This window comes from Sapajus apella, unplaced genomic scaffold, assembly GCF_009761245.1.
Source record: "Sapajus apella isolate SASKATOON/1434 unplaced genomic scaffold, GSC_monkey_1.0 scaffold91, whole genome shotgun sequence".
NCBI classification, from domain to species: Eukaryota; Metazoa; Chordata; class Mammalia; order Primates; family Cebidae; genus Sapajus; species Sapajus apella.
The window spans coordinates 8,006,548-8,018,810 of record NW_022437031.1 but is presented as its reverse complement, the minus strand read 5'-3'; the positions used below and the strand labels follow the sequence as shown (position 1 = coordinate 8,018,810).

General features: G+C 45.8%; 1 protein-coding gene across 1 annotated transcript; it reads left to right on the top strand.

The window, feature by feature from the left end:
- The first annotated feature begins 1,067 nt into the window (after nucleotides 1-1,067).
- Nucleotides 1,068-11,188, top strand: SNX12 (sorting nexin 12). Its single transcript, XM_032255879.1, has 4 exons — nucleotides 1,068-1,482; nucleotides 7,314-7,409; nucleotides 8,292-8,416; nucleotides 9,317-11,188. The coding sequence occupies exons 1-4, from the start codon at nucleotides 1,318-1,320 to the stop codon at nucleotides 9,417-9,419; spliced, it is 489 nt and encodes a 162-aa protein (XP_032111770.1). The 5' UTR covers nucleotides 1,068-1,317; the 3' UTR covers nucleotides 9,420-11,188.
- Nucleotides 11,189-12,263: the final 1,075 nt, after the last annotated feature.

Genomic DNA, 12,263 nt, shown 5'->3' with positions numbered 1-12,263 from the left:
TTTGTCCTTTATGTCTTTTCATGTTTTTTAACTCAGATGTTTCCTCCTCCAGGGGAGCCTACCCTAATTTTTCCAATTTTACATTTCCTATGTGCTGCTTTGAACATTTACTTATTTTGTATTTGTCACATTATATTAGTTTTGTTTACTTGTCTCCCTTGCTAGAATGTTAACTCCTTGAGGGCAGGGACTCTCTAAACTCCAGGACTTTAGTGTGTAGCATGGTGCTTGGCACGTAAGTAGTTGCTTAGTGGATATTGGTTAAATTGAATTAAATAACAATTGTGAAATTGTAGGGCCCTATACTCTGTTGAAAGAATTTCAGGCATCAGTGATATGGGAAATATTTTTTGAGCAGAAGGCGGCAGGGGAAAGGAAGGTGGAGAAAGGATGACCTGAAATCACCGCCCAGTCTACCCTTTATGTGGCTCATGTGTAAATTAGTAATATAAATATTAATATTTCTATATTCTCACGTAAACATTTATTCTATCTCCATTATGGGTTGCAGGCAACTTCAGAGCAGTGCCAAGTATGAAGTTCTGCGAGGAGAAATAGAAGATATGACATAAGTGCCCTCAATTTGCTGAGAATAGTAACATTGAGTACACCTGGAGTTAGCTTTTATGTGACAACAAGTGAAGGAGTAAGATATGCCCAATTTTCCTGAAAAGTGTGAGAGAAATATCTTTCTTTACTCCATCCTAGTTGCTTGCTGCTTTCCTGGCACTACGTCATGATGAGTGCTCCACTGCGTGTGGCAGGAACTGAAACCATCAGTGGCACAGGTGGCACAGCTACGTTCTGGGTACTATTGTTGGACCCCCACCCTCCAGAGACCACCCTTCTATTTTCGCGGAAAACCAGTACTTATTCAGGTCACGGGGCTTCGGCCTATCACTGTAGGATCCTCGCTCGAGGGGCAGTGCCCACTGTTGATTAATACACTGTATGAGACAATTTCTTGGGTTGAGAAGCCGCGATTGGCAGAACCAGCCTGTGGTGCTAAGCAGGGTATTGGGTACTGCGTATTGGGGATGCAGGTTCCCGGGTGGCCACAAACATCACCCGGAAGCCTGAATATGGCCTCCCCTCTTCAGGGCGCGCTGCAGTCAGCACCGCCGCTATTCAGGGCGCAGGGCCCGGGCCCGAGCGGCGTGCGCGTGCGCGCGTGCGTGCGTGCGTGGGCGCGCGGGCGCGACGCCGCCGCCTGTAGGTTGGCTGGTTATTTTGCAAGCGGGAGGGGCCGTGCGCGCTCCTGCCTCAGGCCTCTGTCCCCCACCCCCCTTCCCCGGTCCCAGGCTCTCCTTCGGAAAGATGTCGGACACGGCAGTCGCTGACACCCGGCGCCTTAACTCGAAGCCGCAGGACCTGACCGACGCTTACGGGCCGCCAAGTAACTTCCTGGAGATCGACATCTTTAATCCTCAGACGGTGGGCGTGGGCCGCGCGCGCTTCACCACCTATGAGGTTCGCATGCGGGTGAGTCACGGGGTGAGGGAGACTGCTGAGGGAGGACCGGGCGGCGCTGGCGGGAGGAGGGGAGGGAGGCTATCGCGGGGACGACTAACGGCGGGGAAGACGCCTGAGGGGTCGTTTGGGGGTTAGGGGCTTAATAGACTTGGAACGAGGTCTGCAGATTCAGTTGTGGCCGGAGGATGCAGAAAACTCCTGAGGGAGACATCGGACGGGGGTGCAGGAAAACTACCCATGAGGAAGTGAAGCATGGCTGGATAGGGTGGGGTGGATGGAAGAAGATTAGAGCGAGGAATTCAAGGAGATAGGAATCACGGCTATAGCGACAGAAGGAAGGGAGGGAGGATGGAAGAGGGCTGGGGGATGGAAAGCCAAGGGGATATATCGCTGAGCTCCCTAACTAAACTAGGTTGTGGGAAGTCTGAAGAGGGTGGGCTGGAAGGCCGGCTGCTTCCTAATGAGATCTCCCTGGGATGATGGAGTTAAGCAAAGCCTTGAATTAAAGGGAAGGTAGATTCCAGAAAAGGCAGCCAGTGGGCTTGTGGGAGCAGAAATAAGAAAGGAAGTCTCCTTGAGACTGAGCGCTTCCCTAACTTGTGCGAATTAGCATCTGAAGGAGAGAAATATTTTATGCTTAAGTTTTCGCAGGTACTACGTGCTGTCTCACCTTGAAACCTGGCCTTGCTCTAGGATTGGTGCCTTGTCAGTCACTGCTTTCATTCTATGTTGATCCTTTAGATTTGAAGTATCCAGAATGTTTATTTCAATATTTATTGGCTCTCATTTAGGTACTTTGTATATGAATGGCTTTTTGCCCTTTGTGTCCTAGATTACCTTTTTGGATTCTGACCCTGGTCTGTAGTTACTTTAATACATGACATTTCAGAACTGCCCAGGTGTGGCTTCTTCCAGCCTGCATGACAGAGGACTTTACTCTCTAGTGCTTAGCCCATAATGCAAGGATGGAATGTGCAGATAGAGTACTTGGTTTGCAGGTTCTTTTGTCCACTTGAAGTGGCTACAGGCAAAACAGTTTGAGAATCATTTTCTAGTTTTCCTTATGTTATTCTCAGATGAGAAGGCCAGAATATTCTCTATGGACAGCATCCTGCTCAAACTGCACTGAAGAAGTAAAAGAGTGTATGTCCTTTCATTGTTGAATGAGTGAATTGAATGAGAAATTGTGGTCTCCTACCTGGACTTTGAAATCTTATTGAGAAATGGTGATTTCCAGATTCCAAGTTTGGCAAAGTCCAAACTGAAGAAAGAAAAGTGAATAGCAAAACATGAGAAACACTTGTCTATATAAGAACTATTTGCAATCATCTCTTTGGGGAAGAATGGAATTTAGGTCCTTCAGAATATGATAAAAGCAGGAAACAGTCAGTGCTGGAGAACTTAATTACCTGAGGGAGCCTGGGCACAACTAGTTCAGCATAAGGGCTCTCTGCTGTGGGGTTTTGGAGACATTCGATGCATTACCCGAGAGTCTTAGGGATACTGAATGAAATCGCTCTTTACTCCAGGTATTCCTTTTTTTTTTTTTTTTTGAGATGGAGTCGCGTTCTGTTGCCCAGGCTGCAGTAGCAGTGGTGCGATCCTGGCTCACTGCAACCTCTGCCTCCTGGGTTCAAGCAATTCTCCTGCCTCAGCCTCCTGAGTAGCTGGGATTACAGGTACGTGCCACCATGCCTGGCTAATTTTTGTATTTTCAGTAGAGATGGGGTTTCACCATGTTGGCCAGGCTGGTCTTGAACTCTTGACCTCAAGTGATTCTCCTGCCTCAGCCTCCTGAGTAGCTGAGATTACAGGCAAGGTGCCACCACACCCAGCTATTTTTTTTTTTTTTTTTGAGACGGAGTTTTGCTCTCGTCGCCCAGGCTGGAGTGCAGTGGCGCGATGTTGACTTGCTCTGCCTCCCAGGTTCAAGTGATTCTTCTGCCTCAGCCTCCCAAGTAGCTGGAATTATAGGCATGCACCACCATGCCTGGCTAATTTTTGTATTTTTAGTAGAGACGGCTTTGCCACGTTGGCTAGGCTGGTCTGGAACTCCTGGCCTCAAGTGATCCGCTTGTGTTGGCCTCCCAAGGTTCTGGGATTACAGGCATCAGCCACCATATATGGCCTAATTTTTGTATTTTTAGAAGAGACAGAGTTTCATCATGTTGGCCAGGCTGGTCTCAAACTCTTGTCCTCAAGTGATCTACCCGCCTCAGCCTCCCAAAATGCTGGGATTACTGGCGTGAGCCACTGTGCTCAGCTTGTTAATTATTTGAGACAGGGTCTTGCTCTATTGGCCAGGCTGGAGTGCAATGGCATGATAATGGCTCACTGCAGCCTTGACCTTCTGGGCTCAAGTGATCCTCCCACCTTAGTCTCCTGAGTAGCTGGGTCTAAAAGCACATCCCATCACACCTGGATTAAAGAAAAAAATTTTTTTTTTTGTAGAGATGAGGCTTTATAGAGACAGCCTGGGTTGTCCAGGCTGATCTCAAGTGATCCTCCTGCCTTGGCCTCCTAAAGTGCTGATATTACAATTACAGGCATGAGCCACCATGCCTGGCCTCTTATTTCTTTTTTTTTTTTTGAGACAGAGTCTCACTGTATCACTCAGGCTGGAGTGCAGTGGCATGATTCCAGCTTACCGCAACCTCTGCCTCCTAGGTTCAAGTGATTCTCCTGCCTCAGCCTCCTGAGTAGCTGGGATTGTAGGCACATGCCATCATGCCCGGCTAATTTTTGTATTTTTAGTAGAGATGGGGTTTCACTGTGTTGGTCAGGCTGGTCTTGAACTCCTGGCCTCAGGTGAGCCACCCGCCTCAGCCTCCCAAAGTGCTGGGATTACAGGCTTGAGCCACTGTGCCTGCCCTTATTTATTCTTTTTTCTTTTTTTTTTGAGATGAAGTCTTGCTCTGTTGCCCAGGCTGGAGTGCAGTGGCATGATCTTGGCTCACTGCAGCCTCCGTCTCCTGGGTTCAAGCAGTTCTCCTGCCTCACCCTCCTGAGTAGCTGGGATTACAGGCACCTGGCTAATTTTTGTATTTTTAGTAGAGAGGGTTTCACCATGTTAGCCAGGCTGGTCTTGAACTCCTGACCTCAAGTGATCCTCCTGCCTCAGCCTTCCAAAGTGCTGGGATTACAGGTGTGAGCCACCGCACCAGGCCCTTATTTATTCTTTTAAATAAATAATGGTTTAGTAATATTACTTTACATGAATCTCACTCAATTTCAACCCATTGACGTTCCTTGGACCTTGACGATCCTGGATGGAGTTTAACTAATGTAAGTTGGTCAGTTATTTGGCTTCTAATGGCCTATTTCAGAACTGGATCCTGAAAAGACAATTTCTAGAGTCAAGGAGTAGTGGCGTCTGTGTGAAGCTCTAACAGAGCTTTTCCTGCCAAGAGGCAGTTGTGGAGAAAGGAGATAACTAGTTTCTTTTATTGTCCATCCTCTCACCTGAATTGACTGGCAGGAAATATGGTCAGTTTTAATACATGTGGTTGGCCATTTCTATTTAGAACATGTAGACAGGAGTGAAGTTCAGGGCTTTCTCTCTGTCAGGGGATTCATGTTGCCACTAGAGCCTTGGGAATCTTCTCAGTGATTAAAATGTGGGAATGAGCTGATATATATCAGGGAGCAAGCTAACTTTTGTAATGGCAATTTCTTCTGCATTTTCTAGATGAGGAGAGGATAAACAGACATATAGGGTCTCTTAATCAGTTGAGCATTTATTGAGTAACTTGCATATTCTGCATTTTAGAAGATGCAGAAGTAGTCATAGTTTCTGATCTTAATAAGATTAGTTAGGCAGACAAGACAAACATGATGCATGAAACGATAGTGTATCAGGCAATACTAAAGTATAAGTGTCTGAAGAGTTCAGAGAAGAGGAAGAACAATAAATCCAGTTGGCGTTATCAGGAAATTTTCTTGTAGGAAGTGAGAGTTGAGTGAGCACTGGTAGAATGGAGAGGATTTGGACAGGAAAAGCAGAAGTAGGCATACCTTGGATGTGTTTATCTCTTTACAGAGAATTTAAATTCACTTTTAAAAGGAAAATGTAATATGTACACATAATAAATTCAAATTGTACAAAGAAAAACGTGACTATTCCACCTATTCCAGTTGTCTTGTCTTACTCTTGGAAGTCAATCACTATTACCAGTATCTTTTCTTTTCTTTCTTTCTTTCTCTCTCTCTCTTTCTTTCTTTCTTTCTCTCTCTCTCTTCTTTCTTTCTTTCTTTTTGAGACAGAGTCTTGCTCTGTTGCCCAGGCTGGAGTGCAGTGGTGTGATCTCGGCTCACTGCAATCTTTGCCTCCCTGCAATCTCTGCCTCCCTGCAATCTTTGCCTCCCAGGTTCAAGCAATTCTCCTGCCTCAGCCTTCCAAGTAGCTGGGACTTCAGATGCGTGCCTCCATGTCCAGCTCATTTTTGTATTTTTAGTAGAGACAGGGTTTCACCATGTTGGCCAGGATGGTCTCGAGCTCTTGACTTTGTGATCTGCCCACCTCAGCCTCCCAAAGTGCTGGGATTACAGGTGTGAGCCACTGTGCCCTTCCTACCAGTATCTTTTCATAGATATTTTATTCATCAGTATAAATATATACATATATATCCCTTTTTAAAACACAAATAGAGGCAAGCCATACACACACACACACACACACACACACACACACACACGCACACACACACACAGTTCTATACCTTGATTTTACTACTTAATATCTTTCCATACTGGCACATAGAGATCTTTCATTTTTATTTTGAGACACAGAGTCTCTGTGCCAGATTACAGTAGCATAATCACAGTTTACCATAGCCTCAACCTCCTGGGTAGCTGGGACCACAAGAGAGCACTGCCACCACACTTGGCTTTTCAAATTTTTGTAGAGATGGAGTCTTGCTATGGTTGCCCAGGCTGGTCTCAAACTCCTGGGCTCAGGCGATCCTCCTGCCTCAGCTTCCCAAAGTGCTGGCATTACAGGTGTGAGCCACTGCACCTGGCTTTCACATTCTTTTCATAGCTATTTAATATTCTACTATACAGGTATACCATAATTTGAGATGGAGTCTCACTGTATCTCTCAGGCTGGAGTGCAGTGGCATGATCTCAGCTTACTGCAACCTCTGCCTCCTAGGTTCAAGTGATTCTCCTGCCTCAGCCTCCGGAGTAGCTGGGATTGCAGGTGCACACCATCACACCCCCAATTGTCTATTGATGGGCATTTATTGTTGTTATAAATGATAAAATGCAATAAAATTCTCCTTTTTTTTTGAGACAGAGTCTTGCTCTGTCTCCCAGTCTGGAGTGCAGTGGCGCGATCTCAGCTCACTGCAACCTCCGCCTCCTGGGTTCAAGTGATCCTTCTGCCTCAGCCTCCCAAGTCACTGAGATTACAGGTGTGCACCAACACGCCTGGCTAATTTTTGTATTTTTAGTAGAAATCGGATTTTACCATGTTGGCCAGGCTGGTCTTGAACTCTTGACCTCAAGTGATCCACCAGCCTCAGCCTCCAAAAGTGCTGGGATTATAAGCATGAGCCACTGAGCCTAGCCAAAACTCTTGTATATACATATTTACATACTACTGCAAGTCTACTTGTAGGATAAATTGTAAGCAGCAAGGGACTTCTGATCATCAGCTGCGACAAGGTTGGATATGGTAAGAGTTGGTCTTTACCTGGTGGTGATTTGAAAGGGTTATAGGAGCATGATCCATAGGAGCTATTTCTTCATTGAGACCTGTCCAAGTCATTCATACAGGTGGCTACCACAGGCTGAACATTACATACCATCTTTCTTCTTTCATTTTTCCTTCAATGTAGACAAACCTACCTATCTTCAAGCTGAAGGAGTCCTGTGTACGGCGGCGCTACAGTGACTTTGAATGGCTGAAAAATGAGCTGGAGCGAGATAGCAAGGTATGGCCTTGTTCTCTGTGTGGTATCTTTGGAGGAGGAGATCTACATAGGCTGAGGGGGCATACAACCACAGTCTGTAAAATCTTGAAGGGAATGAAGAGGGTGAACACATTCTTATCCATCAAATCTCAGTATTTTCGATCTGGGGATACCTTTTGAAACTTGAAAGTGGTAAGTTCTGGCTGGACATGGTGGCTCATGCCTGTAATCCCAGCACTTTGAGAGGCCGAGGTGGGTGGATCACCTGAAGTCAGGAGTTCAAGACCAGCCTGGCCAACATGGTAAAACCCCATCTCTACAAAAAATACGAAAAATTAGCTGGGCGTGGTGGTGGGCGCCTGTAATCCCAGCTACTTGGGAGGCTGAGGCATAAGAATTGCTTGAATCTGGGAGGTGGAGGTTGCAGTGAGCCGAGATTATGCCACTGCAGTCCAGCCTAGGCGACAGAGGGAGACTCCATCTCAAAAGAAAAAAAAAAAAAAAGAAAGTGGTAAGTTCAGGACAAATTTTTTTTAAAGTATTACTTCACTTAGTCACTAGTAAGGCTGTACAGCTTAATTCCTGTAGGTGCTAAAAATGGAAAGTCTAGTGTCAGGAAAATCCTAGCTAAATTATTGAATGGTAGTGGCTTGTTAAGGAAAGTGATGATTATTTCCTTTCTTTTGAGATGGTAAATCTGTCCTCCCACAGAAATGGATTAATTTTTGACCTGAGCCATTCTGACTGTTCATATGGTTTCGTATGGTTTTAGTTCTTGCAAGTTGCTGGATGTGGGACAGGATGGACCCTATGCCTAATAAGAAATGAGGTACATAGTGCTTTACCATCTCATTCCCACTCTGTCTCGTTCTCATGTGGCTGGAATTTCGTGTTTGCCTGCAGATTGTAGTACCACCACTGCCTGGGAAAGCCTTGAAGCGGCAGCTCCCTTTCCGAGGAGATGAAGGGATCTTTGAAGAGTCTTTCATTGAAGAAAGGAGGCAGGGCCTCGAGCAGTTTATTAACAAGTAAGCCAGGTTTCTGGGGGCTCTACTTGCTACTTTTGCCATTGTAGTCTTTCTATATGTTTTGTTTACCTCACCTTTTATGTTATATTTATTTGTTTATTTATTTATTTTTTGAGATGGAGTTTAGCTCTTGTTGCCTAGGCTGGAGTGCAATGTTGCGACCTCAGCTCACCACAACCTCTGCCTCTTGGGTTAAAGCAATTCTCCTTCCTCAGCCTCCTGAGTAGCTGGGATTATAAGCATGAGCCACCGTGCCAGCCTATTTATTTATTTTTTTGAGACCGAGTCTCACTCTGTTGCCCAGGCTGTAGTGCAGTGATGCGATCTTGGCTCACTGCAACCTCTGTCTCCTGGATTGAAGAGACTCTCCTACCTCAGCTTCCTGAGTAGCAGAGATTACAGGCGCTGGCCACCACTCCTGGCTAATTTTTATGTTTTTAGTAGGGACAGGGTTTCACCATGTTAGCCAGGCTGGTCTCGAACTCCTGACCTTAAGTGATTCACCCCCCCTTGGCCTCCCAAAGTGCTGGGATTACAGGTGTGAGCCACCGCACCCAGCTCACCTTTTATAATGGGTACCATGATGTGGTGCCAATTGTGTGGTGGGCTGACTGGACAGTAAGACTCCATTTCTTTAAGTAGGATTCTGATCCTTTATGCCAGGGCTTGAGAAAGCACTGCATGATGGTTATATCTAGGGATTTCCCTGTCTTGCCTCTCTATCCCCCGTCCCATCTACAATATTAGGGTTGAGGTGGTACCCTAATACCTTATTGTTGTCCTCCACTGGCTTGAACCTTAGGGCTGACCTTGCCCTTCCTGTCCTGTTCACATCCCCATCCCTCTGCTAATTTTCTCTTATTCTGAATACTACTAATAACCATCCTGGTTTTTTTGTAGAATTGCTGGGCACCCACTGGCTCAGAATGAACGCTGCCTACACATGTTCCTGCAGGAGGAGGCAATTGACAGGAACTACGTCCCGGGGAAGGTGCGCCAGTAGGAGCCCCTCTCACCACTTGCCCTCTACTTTCCTGCTGAAATGACATTGGTTTTTACACTAAGCCTTTCTCTGTCTTTGATCTGAAGTTGGCTGCCCGTCTCCTGGCCTGATAGACTGTCTGGCATTGTGCTCCTTGGTACCTGACTACACCATGTGGGTGGGCACTCTGCTGGGATCCTCTTCTCTGAGGAGAGGTGGGAAACGACAGGCAGATGCCCTTTGCTTGGGGGTTGGGGTGGGTGGGTTGGGGGAATTAGACTGGAAGGCAATTTCTCGGGCATTTACCCATGCCAGAAGGCTAACCTGGGGGGAGGGGGGCGCTTGTGCTGATAAGGCACTTGGATACATACTGATGCTGCAAGTCCAGGGGATTTTTCTTACTCTTAGGTTTAACCAAGAACACTGAGCAGGGAAAAACCCTGCCTTCCCTAACTGCATGAATTTTTTCTTTTTGGAAAGGTGGTAGAGACCCAGAAGCTCTCCCTGTTTTCTCTAGGCCTGCTCCCAGTTTTCTTAACAATATTTTTGTTGCTTTCTCTCTCCCTTGTTGCTTTCCATGGCAGTAATCCTCCTAGAGTCCAAGCAGTCTGTTATATGGAACAAGGTGTGTGGGTTTTCTGGGCCCATCATTATGGCTGCTTCAGAGTCAGAAGAAAGCCATAGGGCAGTAGGGGAGCTCCTGTTGCCTAGCCCCTCTCCCTTTGCGGCTCCCACTCTAGCTGCCTATTTTGGCTCACCAGCTGGTGAGTCAGTATGGGCCAGCAGTTCTTCCTCCCAAATCCCTTGCTACTTTATGGCTTAGCTTTGCAGGTTTGGTGGCTTGACAGGTGGGGGCAACTCACCACTACCAGGTAACTCCCTGAAGGGTGGGAGTGGATTTTCTTCTAGGCTCTTCCCAGTGGTAGGGAAGGGTATCACCACTGTCTTCCTTCCATTCTCCTTTTCCCCATCCCATTTGGTGCTGCCACAGGGCAGAAGCACACAAACCAACACAGTCTCTAACTTCTCCTAAGCACTTTGAGCTGTTGAATGGGGCTCAGGGGCAAGAGTTTTTGCTGCCCTCCCCAGCATGGTCACAGGGTTATTGAACTGCCTGCACTTGTTTCTCATGCAACTCCGGCATTTTCCCCATAAGTTGAACTATGGATAGCAGCTTAGTATGGATTTTCTAAATCTTAACGTCTGAAGCAGCTTCTTGAGGCTGGCAACTATCCTGGCTTCTGTCAGGGAGGGGGTGGTTTGTTTGCAGGGGCCCAATATCTGTCCCAAGTGGCGGTGTGAGAGCAAGTTAACTTTGGTGCCAGGTGAGAGGTGGGGGCTCTTTGCTTAGACTCCCTATCATGGAAGGATTGGAGTTTTCTATACAGGGCCTTGGGGAAAAGGATTGCTGATTGTGACATGACCCTGATCAGAGTGATTAGGATTGTATTTTTACATAGGATTTGGAGCCCATCTAAGTGTTGAAGTTCCCTGAGACAGCTCTCCAGCTGCTGAGCCTGTGCCAGGGGCTAAGCAGCCCCTAAAAAGAGGCTCTGCTCCCTTTCCCACCTCGCCAATGTTGTTGCTGCCTTTTTGATTTGTATCCTCTGTTAGAGACATTTTTAAAAATCTATTCCTTCTTTCATTGTGCACAAGTGCTGAGAGTCTGAGGCCCCATTTCTGCTGTGTATATATATCCTGACTCGGGGCTTTTAGTCAGCAAACTGTTCATTCTTCTGTCAGACAATGTCATATTCAACTCTGTTCATATTAAACCACTGTGAAGCAAGTGTCTGTTTTCCTGCCTAAGTTGTAAATTTAGTATTTTTTTAGTATCTAGGATGTGCTGGGTATTATGCAGAAATCATACAATGTGGCCAGTGTCCTGCGGTAATGTTTTGCATTTAAATTTTTTTTAAAAACCAGAATCTTAACTGTCTGTAATGATATTTACCTATCCTTTTCGCAACTCACAATTGATTTTGTCACAGAGGTAATGCATCTGCTTGCAGGAAGTAGCTGTAAGCTCCGTACCTGTGGTTCGAGTCACATTTAGCAGATTTGGTTTTTAAGCTTGTGGGTTTGTGCTAATTTGGGCAGAATATATTTATAATATATATATGTGTGTGTGTGTGTGTGTGTGTGCATATGTAATATGTGTACATAAACACACACACATGCATGTGCTCATCCTCTGACACACCCACACAACACCAACAAACATTATTTCTTCTGTAGGCTTTTTACCTCAATTGACACTGTTTCTTTTTTTCCAAATAAAATTTGATACAGGCAGAAAGATAGGTGAACTCTCAAAACTTTTGGTGGGTGGATATTCATCTGACCAATGAGCTCTGAAATGGTTTCCCTACACAGGGTGGGTTTTGGCAAGGGCTGGAATGAGGGGAGGTAGCAGTCTTGTGATTTAGAAAATCAAAGCTAGTTTTAATGTAGTTCAACATGGAAAGAAGATATAGAAAGTGATGTGTTCAGAACATTAGCAAATTAAAGCTGGATGTGGTTGGCTCATGCCTGTAATCCTAGCACTTTGGGAGGCCGAGGCAGAAGGATTGCTTGAGCCCAGGAGTTTGAGACCACCCTGGGCAACAGAGTGGGACACTGTCTCTACAAAAAATTTCCAAAACAAAACAACAACAAAAAAGAAAAATTAATGTTATTTAGCAGTATTTGGCTCAAAGTAGAAGAGTGGGTACTGTGAGGAAGTTGTTTTTGGTAGTTCATTAATGAGATGACTAAAAATATCTTAGAAGATAGGGAAGAACAGGTATTTCTGTGAAATAAAGGAAGGAAGGATAAAGAGAGATGCATCCTTCATAGGCATCAGTGTTAGAGAATGAACTGCAG